The sequence below is a fragment of the Raphanus sativus genome, chromosome 9, assembly GCF_000801105.2.
Source record: "Raphanus sativus cultivar WK10039 chromosome 9, ASM80110v3, whole genome shotgun sequence".
NCBI lineage: Eukaryota > Viridiplantae > Streptophyta > Magnoliopsida > Brassicales > Brassicaceae > Raphanus > Raphanus sativus.
Window position 1 is genome coordinate 9,186,426 of NC_079519.1, and position 19,461 is coordinate 9,205,886.

Consider the following 19,461-nt stretch of genomic DNA (forward strand, 5'->3'; position numbering starts at 1 on the left):
ACAAAAGCTCTAGGGAGGAAGGAGTTTGAAGGTTTCTTGTCCAAGTTGGGTGTTTGTAACCTCCACACTCCAACTTGGGGGGGGGGGGGGGGGGGGTATTGGGCCTCGACCTTAGGCCCATAAATATAACTTCTAGGTTATACCGTTGTATACGTGAAACTCTTGTATATAGGCATTTACCGCTGCACAATATCAATCTAACAATCCCATTTACAACCTCTAAGGTTCTTGACAAAATGTATACCTTCTGTTTTTGAATAGTTTAATACATATTTTCAAGGTTTTATATAATTTTACTGAATAATGAAATACTTTCTCGGCTTTAGGTCCCCGGCTAGCTTCGCACGGCACTGTACCTGTCATATACGTTTTACTGAATAATGAAATACAACGCTGCCGTATCACCACCGCAATTCTCACCGGAAAAACCCCAAGAGAAATCAGTCACTTCCGTAGAATCCAATCTTTCTCTATCACCGTGTTTCCCAGAATGACTCACACAGTCAAATAACTCGTCACACTAACTAGATAATAACCGTAGAAACGGCCTCCAGCAGTGGACCCCACTCTGTAACACTCTCGATAACGCAAAAAAGACAACATGATACGACGGCGTTTTACATTTAAAATTAAATCTCCTAAACGGGAATGCAATTACAATTACCAATCAGAGCAACTCCGGTTCTGATTTTCTTGAGTCTTCACAACCAACTTCCTACAGAAAGATACGATGAACACAAATTCTGAAGCTGAACAGTTGAACGGTTCATCATCTTCAATGTAAAGCTTCATACACTTCGCGAAAATCAGAGTCTTTACAGAAGGAAACTACAGTCAAAGATAGCAAGATGAAGAAGGTTCATATGGCGTGAACAATCACTATGAAGATACCGTTTAGTCACTTCCTCCTCCGTCAAAAGCTCGCCGGAGCACAAGTCCCCCTCCAATTCCTGTCCTAAACCGTTTCGGTTCACGGAATCCAAATTGGTCATAAGTCACCGGTTTGGAGAGAGGCGAAAATGGTGGATCATAGCAATCTTTAGATAGAAATAGAGCTCTGAGACTTTTTCTTTTTGATTAAAACGTTTCTTTCTTCTGCTAAAGGTTTCACGAAGGGTCTAATTCGATAGCCAGCAAAAGCTTTACAGAATAAGAAGTAATTTTCTATTTTACATTTGGCCCTTTGAGCCTCTTTGATAAGGGAAGAAAGGGAAATGGACAAAAATAACAGTGTGTCAACTCTCTCCTCCACCTCCAAAAAAGACAAATCCTGTTCTCTGTATCTCTCTCTCCTCCACACCTCGTTAGTTCGACATGTTACTGAGGGAGTAACCTAGCTTCAACACGTGGCTGTCTCTGAAAGTTTTAAACTTTTAATCCATCCTTTTGGCTCACCACGATGCCGTTTTAAGAAATATGATCATTCAATACTTTTGTCAGTTTTGTCTCCTCCTCCTCGATCATCATCACACATCTATCTGGCTACCTACCTATATCATTTATTTATTTTATTTTTATAACACTACTTACACGGTAATATATAAAATTATAAATATAAGTGCACCCAAAACAAATTATAATAATTATCCACTATGAACGTTATATTCAAGACCTTTAGCGGAGATGAAAAATTAACTCATACAGGCTCAATTGCTGTAATGATAGTAACATCAAAACAAGTGGTAAAGATATTTGTGATTATCCTTCATTTTTTGTTTCATGGACACTTGTCATGGCCTCCCTAAAATGATAATATCAACACTATCAGGGACGAATCCAGAAAATCATTTAATATAGGGCAGAATATATAAATCGGAATTTTTTAATCACAACTAATATCATAAAATTATATAATGCACATAGTAATTTCATTATAAAAATATTATTTTTAATTTTTATGTTGTTCTAACTATTGAAAAATAAACCTAATAAAATTATTGTTAAAGTTAAATATTAATATATTATAATTTTTTATTTTGAAAAAAGTAATATTAAAAAGTGATTGAAATACTGTAAATTGGATACCGACTTTCTTTGAAAATAAATAAAAATACCTTAACATTTGAGTTTTGTAGATTATTGTTTAGGGTTTAATATTTAAAAGATAAATTTAGATTTATAAATTTTTATAAATAGTTTTAAGAGAGTTAGTTATCCATTTTTATCACAAATTTAAAATATTTTTTTAAATAATCATTTTATATATAAATTTGAAAAGTGATATCAAATTTGTGATAAAACTAGAATTTTTCTATTGAAAACAGAAAATAAAACAGTTATTAAAAATAGTTACAGTAGTGAAATCAAAAGAAAATATTTGATGGAATAATAATTAAAAGTTTGTAGAAAAATTGAAAGTAAAAAAATGCAATTAGTGGGTTCGAACTTAGACTGGGTGGAGCACATATATCGCTCATGACCAAACCAGCCAAGTAGCTCTTTCTGTATTATAGTTACATAATAATTATTATCAAGGAGTATGGGGCACGTGCCACAGGTGGTCCCTGCGTGGGTCCGCCCCTGAACACTATCATGTATTTTCTCAGAGCATTTCCATTAGTGAACCCCCTTGGAATTCACATGAATTTTTTAATATTTTTTTGGTGGGACCGTGAATAGTGATGAACCTATATTTATTTTGCGGTTCTATTAGTAAACCTGAATATGAGGTTTTTAAGAATAAAATAATATATTTAAAATTTTTTTTAAAGCTCTTATTTAATAGAAGTTTCTATTTAATACAATGAGAATTCATACAAAGATTATTCATCTAAATTACCAAATCTTTGCCATATATTTTCAACTAAATCGGCTTTCAAACGATCATGTATATGTTGATTCCGAATTTGATTGTGAATGCCATGCCTATTAACGAAGTTGGAAGGGGTGGCCGTAGGTTGCGAGACTTCAACCTGTGAACTTCTGCTTGACTCTCCAGTTTCGAACTCAGATGTATCATACAGATTATATGAGTTTCGTTCGTTCTCTACTATCATATTGTAAAGTATGACACAAGTGCTCATAATCTTTCTAATCTTTTCGTTGTCCCATAGTAGAGCCGGGTTTTTTACTATTGCAAACCTCGATTGCAAAACTCTGAAAGCACGTTCGACATCTTTTCTGGCGAATTCTTGTTGTTCAGCAAAAAGCTTGGCTTTACTACCTTGAGGTAGTGAGATGGATTGTATAAATGTTGACCATTTCGGATTGATTTCGTCTGTAAGGTAGTACGCCATACGATAATTTTGGCCGTTGACCGTAAAATTAACTTTAGGAGCTCGACCTTCTAAAATGTCAGAAAAAACTTGTGAACGCTGGAGAACATTAATATCGTTAAGGGTATCTGGTAAACCGAAAAATGCGTGCCATATCCAAAGATCCTATGATGCCACAGCCTCTAAGACAATTGTCGGCTTTCCGTGACCTCGTGTGTACTGTCCTCTCCAAGACCTTAGGCAGTTTTTCCACTCCAAATGCATACAGTCGATGCTGCCTATCATTCCTGAAAATCCGCGAACCTCTCCAATATCGAGTAATCGATGAAGATCCTCTGATGTAGGTTTTCGTAGATACTCATCTCCAAACAATTGTATTATCCCTTCGTTGAATTTTTCCAAACATAAAAATGCAGTACTCTCACCAAGTCGGAGATATTCGTCATACGTATCTGATGCTTGACCATATGCGAGCATACATATAACTCCAGTACACATTTGAAGTGCAGATAGCCCGTACCTCCCGTGAGCATTTCGTCTTTGCTCAAAGTATGGAACTTCATTACTTATGCGATCGACAATGGAAAGGAACAATGGCTTGTTCATTCGAAAACACCGCCTAAATATTTCTGGTGGGTATGTAGGATGTTCACTGAAATAGTCGTTCCATAGTTGATTGTGTCCTTGTTCCCGCTCTCTTTCGATATAAGCTTGTTTGTTCTGCTTGTTGGCTGCACCATGAACGATTGCGTCGTACATTTGACCAAATTTTTGGTCGAACATATCTTCAAAAGTGTCGTCTATTTGATCATCTATGACATCATCTTCATAAGACGATGGGGAAGACATTTTTTTGGTTGAGTGTTTAGAAAAGAAATAGAGAAATATAAAAGAAAAAGAGTTGAGAAATAGAAAAATAGAGAAATAGAGAATTGAGAAATAGAGTAATATTTGTTGATTAAGTATATTTCAAAAGAAAAAGAGAGACAAGTTGAAAACAAATAGATTAAGTGTTTATAAAAGAAATAGAGAATTGAGAAATAGAGAAATATGGTTGAGTGTTTTTAAAAGAAAAAGAGAATAGAGAAACAGAGAAATATGGTTGAGTGTTGAAAGAATTTGAGACAATTTGATGCAAGAGAAGTTGCAAGTGACTGATGAAACAAGTGCAAAATGACTTAATTTATAGAGTTTGTTATCCTAACCCGTGAGAGAAAATAGACAAGTACAAGAGAAATGTTACATAACCCGTGAGTTCGAAAATATAATAAATTTGACAAGTGCAGAGACAAACAAAATACTGCATTAGTCAAGTACACTGAAACAAGTACACTACAACATCCCGTGAAACACAGAACAGATCCCGTGAAGCAGTAAAGCAGTAGAGTAAGCAAACCAGTACAACCCGTGAAGCCAGTAGAACCCGTGACCTGCAAAAGAAAACAAAACAAAGTTAGTAAACCAGTTTACATTTCAGAAACCAAGCAAGCAAGCATTGAAAGCAATCAATCAAGTTAATAAAAAACCAATTCAGAAACCAAGCAAGCAAGCATTGAAAGCAATCAATCAGATTAATAAAAAACCAATTTCAGAAACCAACCAACCAAGCAGTCAAACCAATTCAGAAACGAGTTTGTCCTTGAGAGACATTTCTGTATCAGAAAGTGGATCTTTTCGGGTAAGGAGACGCTCAAGGAGTCTCCTTTTCGAAATGGCATCTTTCACCCCTAGCATGGTCTGTAACTGATCATAAGCTTCATTGCCACGCTTCTTGCGTTTGGCTGCTTTAACACCAGGATGCCTAACCTCTTTGAACTCAGGTTCCACCTCCGCAGCTTCCTTCCTTTTGTCCTTTGCACTATCTTTGGAGTTTGATTTCCACTTCTGATCATACCGAAGTTCCCTCCACGCATGCTCAAGTCCGAACTTGGACCCGTAGTCATTTAAGTAGATGTCAGGAGCAGCCTTCATGACATCATTCTCTTTTTGGCCACTTGCTTGCTCCTTCAACGCGGCCTCATAGCTTCCCACAAACCTGCAGACATACTCGTTCAATATGCCCCACCTCTGCTTACACTGATTTAACTCTCTAGGCGCAAAGCCACAGAGTTGAGGGCTACCATTGTAATACTCTTCTATTCTCTTCCAAAATGCCCCTGCCTTCTGGTCGGTGCTGACAATCGGATCCTTGCTGGTGTTCAACCAAGCACTGATCAGCACAATATCTTCTTTTGGTGACCACTTCCTCCTTTCCGAGGGTTTAGGAACCTGGGAACACTCTACGTGGGTGTTTTTACCGGTTTGGGATGTTAATAGGTTAACAAACCAGGCTGGGGTTAGGGAAGAAGGTTGCATTTTGGTTTGGATTTGGTGTTTTTTAAGTTCGTTTCTGTTTTCTAACAAGAATTTACTATGTTTTTATACTAGTTTTAGCAATGAAAGTATATAAGAAACATTAATTATTTTACTAACACTACAACTACCAAACATTGATTATTTTTCTAAGCTAACAGCTAGTTCACAGAAAGCATTGAATACGCATCAAATCACAGCAACCAACCACATAGTTAATGAGTTATTAACTAAAGCTAAGTAACAACTATGTCTAGTTCTAGTTCGAGTTGTGGTTGTAGTTCGAGTTCTACTTCTAGTTCGAGTTCTACTTCTAGTTCGTCATTCGGTTACCATAAAAACATAAAAATTCAGTTCGAGTCTGACCTGATGCTTTTCGAGGTCCTCATTCGAAGCAGAGCTTCTCCAGGTGATCTACCTGCACTGTGAGGTTATAAACCTCTGCCTGCATCAATCGCAACAAAAAGAAAGCATCAAGACTGAACCCAATAAATTGTATATAAACTGCATATGTTTTTAGAACTAACTGCAAGTGTATTTATCCTAACCAAGAAAGTAATTAAATTGTTCAAGAAAATACCTTCAGTCGCTCAATCTGTTTATTGAGATCCGGAACCACCTTCATCACCTGCTCCGCCTCCTCCACACGCCTAGTCAGGCGTTCGATCTCCTCCTGGACACCTGCCACTCAAGGCTGACGATAATGGAGCCCATCAGCCTTGTTTAAACCACAAAAAAATATCAACACCGTTTGCCTGGTACTTTAAAACACAAAAAAATACAAAACATTAACAGAGACAACTTGCCTGGTACTTTGAGCAGCTGAAGAACCACTTCTCCGGAAGAGAGTCGAACTCCTCCTTACCTCGAACCTCGTCAATGATCCTCCCACCACAAGCACACCTTCTCGGAATGCCATATTCTGAAGCCGCAACGAATTGTAGCATGTTGATGTGCTCCTTTAGAATCTTTCTGTCTCTTATATTTTCTGCGGGTTCCATCTGCACATTATATGTTAATTATTAGAACCCAAACAAGAAAGAAACGAATCCGCAACGATTTGTAGAACCCAAACAAGAAAGCCCCTTAATCGAAATTGAAATCGAACCCTAAAACGATTTGGAAATCAAAACCTAAATCGAATTGGAAATAAAATCCTAAATCGGACCCTATAGATGATTAACAACCTTAAAATGAAAGCCACAACTCGAATTAGAACCCTAACACGAAATCCCCAAATCGATTTGAACTTTACGAGATCCCTTTCAATGTGAAAAAAAGGATTTTAACCGGTGAATCTACGCGAGGATTACCTGAGCTTGTCGAAGGGACACTACGTCGTCGATTTATCGGAGAAGATGACCGGATTTTGAGCTTCGCAGGAGGAATCGCCAAAATCGCCGAGGAGACACACGAAACCCTAGTTTTTCAAGAGAGCAAAGAAAATGAAACCTCTCTCTTCAATCCCGTGTTTCTTCAGTATGTACGCAAGATCGCGTCTCCAATGGCAGCAAGACACATGGAGTGAGACGGATTCATACGGGCTCACTCATAAGAGACTAGCTCGCCGATTTTAACCCATTTCTTTTTTTTTTAATTTTCGGGTCTAAGAACCTGAGCCATGAACCGTATTAAAAACTCTAATGGAGATGCTCCCATTATAAATAAATGTACTAAAGATAGTAACTAAAACAAATAAAATCAACATAATTAAAGATAGACTAATAGCACAAAACATTCTAAAAAACAGAACGAATACAGTGGTTGTTCTAAACATGAAAGCAAACTAAGCATGAAAGAGCAGTAGAGCAGTAGCATTATATAATTTTAAAATTATCATAAAAGTTAGTATATAATATATTTATTTTAAAATAATATATATTAAATTATAATATATATTAATAATATATTTGTTATTAAAAAATAATGAATCTTATTTAATTTTATAAATTAAATTAATTTTTAAATGTGAAATAGTATTATTTAAAAAAATAAAAAAACTATTTAAAAATAAAATTTATTTTTGGAAAAAAAAATTTTGATAATATTAAATAAAATAAATAAATTTTAAAAAGTAATTTATATAAAAATTATCATTATTTATTTATTGGTTGAGAAATAAATGATCCATATATAATATTATCATAAAAAATAATCTATGACATATAATTTATTTATTTATAAATAATATAAATGTGTTTATTTTATAATATATAAATATATATTATTTTATGTATTTTATTAAAAATAATGAATGATATGTGTAATTATATAAATTTATTGTATTTTAAATGTGAAATATTGTTATTAAAAAAAAAATTAATCACAAATTTTAGTTTTTTTAAATATAAATTTATTTTTGATTATAAGCATATTTTTTATATTATTAAACACACATAATTTAATTACATATAATTATTTTTGAATATATATAAATTCAAAATGCAAATGCTCTTTTAAAATGCAAATGCTCTTTCAAAAGCTTCATATGAGAGCATTGAGCAAAGAGCATTTGGAGAGCATTAGCATCTTTTAAATGCTTTTCTAAATGCTTTTATGATCAATGTTGATTGGATAATAAGGAGCATAATGCTAATGCTAATGCTCTGTCAATCAAACCCTAAGTGATGCGTTTGTTTAAGATTTTGTGTGATATGGTTTGTTTATATAGTATGTATCCCTATCATCATCTTACACATGAATTGAAGACAACATATATGTTCATATATGATGATAATGTATATATAATCCAAATTTATTCAAACTAATGCATAATCTGAATTTATCAAAAGCTATCCACAAAAACAAGTTAATAAGAGGTAAAAGTTAATGACAAAAGGTTCATAAATACAAAATGAACAAAAATATTTTGTTGAGATCAACAGAAGAACAAGTAAATACTCATAAAAGTTCATTAGTAGTTTGTTAACTTGTAGCTCATTAATTAAATAAAACATTTTTGAATTCATAACATAATTAAGAAAAAAAAGAATTAACAATACAATTGCATAAGGAAAGAATAATCTAAATAAGGCAAAAAAATTAAAATGTTAACTAAGAAAAGAGCTACTTTTTGTGAGTGTGTGTGTGGAACGTAAAAGAAAAAGAAGAGGGCGGTTGGTTAAAAAATGTGGTAATTATTGAATTACCGAACCAGGGTAAAAACTTGGAGGAGAAGGCAGTGGGAGTGGGTCCCAAAAATATATCTTGGCCGTTGAATATTAAATCGACGGTACCTATAGCAGTACTATCTCTCACCTATGTCTATCTATAAATTGTTGCTGCTATTTCTCTAAAAGGAAAAAAAAAAGGAAAAGCAAAAGATCTCTCTCTCTCTAGCTCACTCTCGAACGGAAACAATGGCGTCCAAGAAAAACAAGTAAGGGGGTGATGGTTTATTTTGTCTGTTCTGATCTCTTTCTTCGTAAAAGTGATTGCATTGATTTATATATTTTTATTTTATTCCTGTACATGAAACCAGCAAGAAGGCGGCTATGGCGTTTGCGTTCCTGGCCGCGCGAAGGAAGACCGGACGTCAGAGGAAGAGGATGACCGGACGTCAGAGGAAGTGGATGACCGGACGTCAGAGGAAGTGGATGCAGCGCTCGAAGTTGATGAAGCTGTGGAAGAAACAGAAGAATCGTAGGGGTAGAGGAGGGCGGAGGAACAAACGTAACAAGTTCCTGATGATGAAGAAGTATTGTCGTGGTGGTGGTGGCCACGGAGGCAACCATCCCGGTGCAGGTGGCGACGGAGGTAACAACGATCCGGGTACAGGAGGTGCCGGTATGGGAATCGCCGCGTAAGGTGATTGAGTTTCATCTCGTCCCTTCTCTCTCTTTTTTACCTTAAATAATGATGACAGAAAGTGACATTTGATCTGTTCATCTTTTTCTCCAGACTTATTGTTATGACTTGATCTATCCGTGGGTTTTTATTTTTTTTTATCAAAACTATGCTTTAGCTTCGTCGTTATTGTTGCTTTTGATTCATCAAATCCCGATGACAAACACAAAACACAACCAAAACCTTTATGTTTTTATGACGTCGTTTTAAGCTTTTTGGTCTGGCCTTTAATGGCGTCGATCTTTAATTTTTGTGGGTTTTCATTCATCAATCCCGATGACAAACACACCCAAAACCCTTTTTGTTAACCGCAACTGTTAAACAAACTAAATATTAAAAGAAATAAATTCATTTTAATTTTTTTATTCCAGAAAAAAGAAATGAACAACAAATACATATAATAAGAGGCAAAAGGTTATAAAAAACAAACAAACCGTTATATAGAGATGCAAAATGAATAAGGTTTTATCTCGTGCAAACAAAGGCGGCTGTTATTCTTTTCAAGACAGGTGTTACCAATTCAACAAATATTCAATTTATTTTGATTCACCACCTATTTGGTTGGTTCCTTTCTCTTGTATTGGCCTTACACTGTTTAATCGATTAAGTATTGATCAAAAAGAAAAAATCGATTAAGTATATATCGTTGTTGTTAAAAGATTTTTTTTTCTGTTTTTCTTTTTTTTTAAAGGCTACAATTCATCAGTCATACACAAGATCAATTATAATTGACTTTAGTGCTGACCAGCCTCGTAAGTGTAGTCTTGGTTCTCCTTCCCATTTCTTCATTCATAACTTTAATCTACTTGGTCCCTCGTGGTTCTCCACATCGTATTTCTAAACCAAACAAAACACCGCCCGGTTCGCTTATTAATATAATTCGAACAAGTTTATAAAACCGGCAGAAAACTAATCAACACTAGTTTATCTACTTTGATTGTATCAGTTATCTTTTTTTACTAGTTTATCTTCTGACGGAATGATTTTTATCACATGCCTAAACACACATATTTTTATTCTCTCATTTACTGCTTACTCTAGGATTTGGTTTTACATAAGTTTTTTCTATATTTCGTTCCCGAAGGTTCTTTATTTACCATAAAACCAAATGACTTGCATGCTAGTTGATTTAAAAAGTTGTTTTTTCTATATTTGGGTCCTATCGTGGCATAATAAACCTAGCATATTTTTATTTTTCATGGGCTGTAGTTCCATCAGTCGGTTATACTTATTTTATATTTTCATGCGCTGAAGTTGAACGTTTCCTTAATCAAAATGCTCATACAATAAAGATGTTTCGAAGCTTATATTAGGCATGGACATTTTAATCTGGATCCGAAAATTCGATCTGGAACCAACAGAAAATACTCAATTCGAATCTGAACCGGAAATTTACAAGTACTTTTATTTCTTTTACTCAAATAGACCCGGAACCAAAATGAACCAACCCGAATAGACTCGTACCCGAAAATAACCGACCCGATAAGAACCGATTTATACCCGACTTAAAAACATATATATCCAAAATTATGATTTTATATTCTGTTTTATATTTTTTTTTATGATTTAGTTGAAATATATTTTGTTAACAATTTTATTATTACTTTGTAACATTTTAAGCAATTTGAAGTTTTAAAATGTAAAATTTAGAGTTTAAAAATATTTTATGTTAATTATTAATAATTTAATTTAAGTTATTTTGAAAAAAATTAGATATTATACAGTATATCATTACAACCAATACGATCGTGGTAATTTTTAAATAATTCTTTTTCGGTTTGTTTGGTTGCTGAATAATAAAAATTATTGTGTGTTGGATGTTGTCATCAAGTTGTGATACTGGAGCTGAAAAGTATTGAACTTGCGATGGTTTTAGTTGTAAAGGGAAGAACCGTCGAATGATTAGCTTGTTTTACTATATATATGACTAGTTTAGTAGTTATATTATCTGCAACACTACTTTTGGGTAGATATTGACAGAGAACATGAATTGAAGTGTTTGTAAAAAATGCACGAGGAAGTGTTTCATCACCAATTAACTATATATCCTATCCTAGAAGTATTTAAGAAAAAGAATGAAAGCTCCATGCAACTCATTATATTACAAGATTAATATATTTTCCTAACTTCTATAACGAGTCAAAATCATTAATCTTGAAGTTAAACTTTCAATTGAAACATAACTTTTTGTTGGTATAAACTGTGACTGTTGAAATCGGGTTACATTTCCCAATAGTATGACCAAATATAATATATATAAATCTGATTATTTTTTCTGATATAACCGTTAAATGTTGAACGTCAAAAAATAAAGATTGTTATTATCAATTTGACCGTTCTGCCTTAGAATTTTACTCTCTGATAAAAAAATGTACTAGTAAATCACTTACAGAGAAAGAGTTTGCAATTAATAGTTTGCCATTAGTTTAATTATCATACCAATATTTGAGTTTAATCTGGTTTCAGTGGTTAATATGTAAACATTTTTTAACAGGACAGGAAAAAAACTAAATTATAAAACTATAAAATAGAAGTATCAAGACTAAGTATTTTCTAATATATTAGAACAATGATTGATAGAAAAACTGGTAAACAAATGAATTCCGCAGAATTTTAAATATATATCACTTAAAAATGATACTGTTTTAAGTACTAGTAAGTTTTGGTTTGTTTTGTTGCTGAATAATAAAAATTATCGCGTATTGGATATTTTCATCAAGTTGTGATACTGAAGCTATAAAATATTGAACTTGCGATGGTTTTAGTTGTAAAGGGAAGAACCATCGAAGGATTAGCTTGCTTCACTATATATATGACTAGTTTAGTAGTTATATGTGATACTACTTTTGGGTAGATATTGACAGAGAACTTGAATTGAAGTGTTTGTAAAAAATTGCACGAGGAAGTATTTCATCACCAATTAACGATATATCTTATACTAGAAGTATTTATGAAAATAATGAAAGTCCCATGCAACTCATTATATTACAAGATTAATATATTTTTCTTATCACCTATAACGAGTCAAAATCATTAATCTCGAAGTTAAACTGTCAATGGAAAAATTGTTGGTTAAAACTGTGACTGTTAAAAATCGGGTTGCATTTCGCAATAGTGTGGCCAAATATTATATATTTAAATGTGATCTTTTATATAACCGTTAGATGTTGGACGTCAAAAAATAAAGATCGTTATCATCAATTTGATCGTTCTGCCTTAGGATTTTACTCCCTGATAAAAAAATGTACTAGTAAATAACTTACAGAGAAAGAGTTTTCAAATCATAGTTTGCCATTAGTTTAATTGTCATACCAATATTTGACTTTAATCTAGTTTTAGTGGTTAAGATGTAAACATTTTTTAACAGGACGGGGAAAATAAAAAAAACTAAATTATAAAACTACAAAATAAAAAAATCAAGACAAAGTATTTTCTATCATATTAGAACAATGATTGATATAAAACTGGTAAACAAATGAATACGTAGAATTTAAAATATATATCACTTAAAAATGATACTGTTTTAAATAATAGTAAGTTTTTCCATATGTATGATTGATAACAAGAGTCAAAAATGTTACTATATATATCCTTATCTCCACAGTACGAGGTCGTTAATAGACCTACAAATCTTAATTTTGAATCTCAAAAATTTCTCCCTTATTAAGATCAAAGCAAATTCTTTTGAGAGATATGTTACTCTTTCATACTGATGTCACTGAAAAGTAGACCTAATTTCATAATCAAATGTCCATCTCTAAAAATGTGGATCCGTTTTCAACTTATAATTTTTTTCTTATGTCGGCAGTAGTTGGCATGGGTTTGAGAAAAATGTAGAGGCTATATATCAAAGTTATTGGATATAAGTTTTATAAACATGTATTCTTACATTCAAATTAAATATTTAAATTAATTAAAGGTTTGGATAAAAACATACTATTCTCTAAAAGGGATAGTCATCACTGAGTTGCTCTAGACAATAGACCGATCTTCGTTTGATGACTTCATAAATATACTAAACTGTTGTGAATCCACAAAATAGATTTGATTTCCGTCTAAGATCTCCGGTCAAATGAATAGTATTTTATATTTCTATTGTACTCATCATGTTGTTTGGAATTAGAAAAAAAAATAGATGGTGAAGTGGTCAATTTAGCCCCATCATACGAGGTCTCTTTCTATAAAGTAACGAGGAAGTTGGTATCATCGACGTGTCTTGCTCGTTACTAAATTCGAGCTTATTAAAACCAATCAAACTTCAAAAATACTAAATTCGAGATTATTAATTAAAGTTTTAAATATATAACTAATTCATATTAATTAGGAAAATATCTAAAAAATATATCTTTAAAGAATAAAAAGAGTCTAGCGTTGACAAATAAGTTTAGCAAATCCTTCTTTCAAAAATAGAAAGAAATATTATTCATCAGAACAAATATGAAAATATTTTATTTTATTATTTATTTAGCTATAATTACATGGTATGATTAATTAGTTTAATTTATATTTAAATTAAATTTATCATGCTATTTTTATTTTTATTTTTACATCAAATTAACAGATTGAAAATCATTTATTCTGCATCTTATGTATAAATTTATATTTTAACTAAGATTTTACATAAATTAAATAAATTGATATTAAAATAATTATAAAACTAAAGTTTTGAAAATAAACAATCAAAATATAAATAAAAATTTTAACAGCTAAGCATAAAATTTAAATGTAATAAAATTATAATTACTCAATTAAATATATAAAGAATATATTAAATTAATAAACTTCTACAATATTATATTTGGTGTAGAATTAGGTGTTGTAGTTGGAGATGAAAAATAGAAGTAAATACCAAAAAGTAACATTGGTGTTACTTTATTGTTAAATTTAGTGTTATAGTAAGAATAAACCTTAAAAAAAATTAAAAAATAATATTCACCTTCACCAAATTACATCCCAAGCAGCACACATGTTCTATTAATGATTTTATTAGGTCTGGACATTTTAACCTGGATCTGAAAACTCGATCCGGAACCGATAGAAAATACCCAACTCGAATGAACCGGAAATTTACAAGTACTTTTATTTCTTTTACCCGAATAGATCCGGACCCAAAATTAACCAACCCGAATAGATTCGTACTCGAAAATAACCGACCTGATAAGAACCAATTTATACCCGACTTAAAAACTTGTATATCCAAAATTATGATTTTTATGTTCTGTTTTATATATATTATTTTATGATTTAGTTGAAATATATTTTGTTAACAATATTTATTATTAATTTATAACATTTTTAAGCAATTTGAAGTTTTAAAATGTAAAATTTAGAGTTTTAAAATGTTTTATGTTAATTATTCATAATTTAATTTAAGTTATTTTGTAAAATTTTAGATATTATACAATATATCATTACAACCAATACGATCGTGGTAATTTTTAAATATTTGTTTTCGGTTTGTTTGGTTTCTGAATAATAAAAATTATCGTGTGTTGGATGTTGTCATCAAGTTGTGATACTGAAGCTGGAAAGTATTGAACTTGCGATGGTTTTAGTTGTAAAGGGAAGAACCGTCGAATGATTAGCTTGCTTCACTATATATGACTAGTTTAGTAGTTATATTATCTGCAACACTACTTTTGGGTAGATATTGATAGAGAACATGAATTTAAGTGTTTGTAAAAAAAATGCACCAGGAAGTATTTCATCACCAATTAACTATATATCCTATCCAAGAAGTATTTAAGAAAAGAATGAAAGCTCCATGCAACTCATTATATTACAAGATTAATATATTTTCCTATCACCTATAACGAGTCAAAATCATTAATCTTGAAGTTAAACTGTCAATTGAAACATAACTTTTTGTTGGTTAAAACTGTGACTGTTGAAATCGGGTTACATTTCGCAATAGTATGACCAAATATAATATATATAAATCTGATTATTTTTTCCGATATAGCCGTTAAATGTTGGAGGTCAAAAAATAAAGATTGTTATTATCAATTTGACCGTTCTGCTTTAGGATTTCACTCTCTGATAAAAATATTATACTAGTAAATCACTTATAGAGAAAGACTTTGCAATTAATAGTCTGCCATTACTTTAATTATCATATCAATATTTGAGTTTAAGCTGGTTTCAGTGGTTAATATGTAAACATTTTTTAACAGGACGGGAAAAAACTAAATTATAAAACTACAAAATAAAAGTATCAAGACTAAGCATTTTCTAATATATTAGAACAATGATTGATAGAAAACTGGTAAACGAATGAATACGCAGAATTTTAAATATATATCACTTAAAATGATACTGTTTTAAGTACTAGTAAGTTTTTTCATTTGTATGATTGATAACAACAGTTAAAAATGTTACTATATCCTTATCTCCACAGTATGAGGTCATTAATAAGACCTACAAATTTTAATTTTCAATCTCAAAATGTCTCCTTTCTCAAGATCAAAGAAAATTCTTTTGAGAAATATGTTAGTCTTTCATACTGATGACACTGGAAAGTAGACCTAATTTCAGAATCCAATGTCCATCGCTAAAAATATGGATCCGTTTCTTATGTTGGCAGTATTTGGCGTGGGTTTGAGAAAAATGTAAAGGCTAATATATCGAAGTTATTGGATATCAGTTTTATAAACATATAATGCATTCTCACATTCAATTAAATGTTAAAATTAAATAAAGGATCGGATAAAAACATAATATTTTCTAAAAACGATGGTCATCACTGAATTGCTCTAGACAACAGATCGATCTTCGTTTGATGACTACATAAATATACTAAACTGTTGTGAATCTACAAATTAGATTTGATTTCCGTTTAAGATCTCCGATCAAACAAATAGTGTTTTGTATTTTTATTGTACTCGTCATGTTGACTTTGGAATTAGAAAAAAATAGAAGGTCAAGTGGTCAATTTAGCCCCATCATCTGAGGTCTTTGTCTATAAAGTAACAAGGAAGTTAGTATTCTGAAATGTTGTTTCATAACTTTTTGTTAGGACATTATTTGAAATGAAAAAAAAAAATTGATGATGTTGTATAGAATGTCTAAATTATAGGTTGTTATTTTAGAAACAATGTAGTAATATAAACTCTATTTTAAATTGTGTAAGCAAATGTGAAAGTACGTTATGGTGAATCTAGAAAATGATACTAAAGTACAAATTTGTGTAACCATTATATCTATTTATAATTAAATATATTAGTTTTTTAAATTATATTTTAGTGATTATTTTGATAAAAAGTAAATTTTAATATATTTATTGAAGTAAGATATTATTAGTATGAAATAGGGGAGTATTAACTAACTGTACTCTAGCAAAAAAGATAGGTGAATAGTAGGATGTTATTTTAGAAATGATCTATTGATACATAAACTATATATTAAATTGCTGTAAACAAGTATAGAAAGTACATTATGTTGATACCCTTTTTTAAAACAACAAAAAGGTATATTGTGGTAAACATAAAAAAATATACTAAAAACACTTACTCTCGAATATAATATTTTAATTCAACTTGTGGTATCAATTTGTCTCATTTTATTAGACTTGTTTTTTTTTAATTATACAGAAGTATTCTGGCTCCACATAAATGGTTTAGACTATTCACGTGTTGCCACGTGTCGGTTCTCTGTCTCTAATGATGCTGAAATGTTAATTCCACAGTAGCTGAGATTCGAACCTAGGTAACGGAACTCACAGTTGTGAGCCCTTTACTACTAGAACTAGAAGCCTCGATTGACTTAGATCATAATTTATATATCATCCGTCGCTAAAATGGGTTTATTGGATCCATAAAAACAAGCAACAATATATGATTTAAATAGTTAGCTGAGAATAATCAAAACCACAAGTAATAACTAGTAAAATATAATCAATTTTTCAAAAAAAAAAAGTAAAATCACTTTTGTTCGCAGAAATGCCCAGGAGAGCTATTGCGGATATGAGTTATTACTTTCAACTCATTTGAATACATAGGAGAGGGTTTATCCGTGGGCTATACCTCCACCCGGGAGTTAGACTTATGTCATCATTGACCCGGATTTAACCCTTTTTCTTATAAAAAAAAAAGAAATGTCTAATATATAACTATCACATCTCCTCTCAACTCACAACCTACTACATGTAAATCCCTTTCATCTCCTTCAACATAATTACAACTGTTTTTGACGTGGTTCCCCATTTTTCTTCTCCAACCCATTGTAAGCTCCAATCTTCCACACTCTTATCTTATCTTCCATCTTGGCGTACACGTGACACGACACATATTTATATATGTTTCTGTTTATTATTCAACATTTTTCTTGTGCAGAAAAAGGCAAAGATATGGAGATTTTTGGAAAATGATAACATCGTTGATGAGTCTCATGGTCATGGTGATGTGCAAGAGTGTTGGATGGTTATAGTAGCGGTTTATTCAATGCTCGAGCCACATTCTATGGAGGTGCTGATGCTTCTAGCACCATGGGTAGTACTTTTACTTACTCCTCTCTCCAACTTACTTCAAAGTTCCAACTTTAAACCTTTTAAGAATCCTTTCTTTTCTAAGTAGCCTCAATATAATAGAATGTAAATAATAATTAAGTGACTTTAAAACATATTGGATAAATTTCTCTAAGTTTAAAAATAACCATTTAATATTTTAAGTGATCACATTGACTATTAGTCACATTCTCATCACTCATTTAAAAGTTGGTTTTAAAAATTGGTGACCTTTACATACTTTCGCATAAATTTCAGCTTCTTAGTTTTTTTGTTGGTAATCACAAATTTGTTAATGTCTCAACTCCTGAGCTTATTTCATATCTTTGGGCGAGTTCAGGTGGTGCGTGTGGGTACGGTAACTTATACAGTCAAGGATAGAACACGAAACACGGCGGCGCTAAGCACGGCTCTATCAAACGGCGGCTAAAGCTACGGCGCTTATTTCCAGATCAAATGTATCAATGACCCAAAATGGTGTCTCCGGGGAACATTCACCGTCACAGGAACAAACTTTTGTCCTCCAAACTTTACTCAAGCCAGCGACGCCGCAGGTTGGTGCAATCCTCCCCAACATCACTTCGATTTGGCTGAGCCCATCTTTCTCCGCATCGCTACATATAAAGCCAGTGTCATCCCCGTCCAATACCGAAGGTACGTTTTTACATTTTGGTTCGGTGAAATCAAAGGATACAACTAAACCGGTTATGTTCGGTTTACGGGAGTCCAAGACCATTCAGTTCAATTTTTTCCGGTTTTCTCAATAAACTGAAGATCAAAAGCGTAGCATTAATCTGTTTCGGAGAGAAAAAAATTCAACACAAAAGAACAATCAATACAACAATGGTTTGAAATTCCGGTTTATCTTGGTAAAATAAATACGGTTTGGTTCCTTTTTCTCATGCATTTTCTCGAGAATATGCATGAATTTACAAGAAAGTTTAATCAAATTTTGACAAAAAGCCAGTCCAAAAAAATATTGACAGAGATTTTATCAGTGAAACAGAGTGGCTTGCTGGAGAAAAGGAGGGATGCGATTCACGATCAACGGACACAGGACACTCATACACATTTTTGTCTTTGTTCTTTTAAAAATTTGCATCATTAATCTTGTTCATTCATATAACTATATATCTTTTTTTTTGAAAGAAAACATATAACTATATATCTACAATATTATCTTAATATTATTAACTTTTCCTTTAAAATTTCTAAATCAACATACAGTACTTCATTAGATAACTATATACAAAATAATCATAAGTAATCTAATTGTTATTTGTAATCAAAATGTATACCTTCTGTTTTTGAATAGTTTAATACATATTTTCAAGGTTTTATATAATTTTACTGAATAATGAAATACTTTCTCGGCTTTAGGTCCCCGGCTAGCTTCGCACGGCACTGTACCTGTCATATACGTTTTACTGAATAATGAAATACAACGCCGCCGTATCACCACCGCAATTCTCACCGGAAAAACCCCAAGAGAAATCACTCACTTCCGTAGAATCCAATCTTTCTCTATCACCGTATTTCCCAGAATGA

General features: G+C 31.9%; 2 protein-coding genes across 2 annotated transcripts; both read right to left on the reverse strand.

Annotated features, from left to right (window-relative positions):
* Window positions 1-3,380: 3,380 nt before the first annotated feature.
* On the reverse strand, window positions 3,381-4,064 carry LOC108824707 (uncharacterized). The gene has a single exon (XM_018598106.1). The coding sequence runs from the start codon at window positions 4,062-4,064 to the stop codon at window positions 3,381-3,383; it is 684 nt and encodes a 227-aa protein (XP_018453608.1).
* A 483-nt stretch (window positions 4,065-4,547) lies between these two features.
* LOC108824709 (glutathione S-transferase T3-like) lies at window positions 4,548-5,570 on the reverse strand. Its single transcript, XM_018598107.2, has 2 exons — window positions 4,904-5,570; window positions 4,548-4,645 (listed from the first exon to the last, which is right to left on the reverse strand). The coding sequence occupies exons 1-2, from the start codon at window positions 5,568-5,570 to the stop codon at window positions 4,548-4,550; spliced, it is 765 nt and encodes a 254-aa protein (XP_018453609.2).
* Between the last annotated feature and the right edge of the window lie 13,891 nt (window positions 5,571-19,461).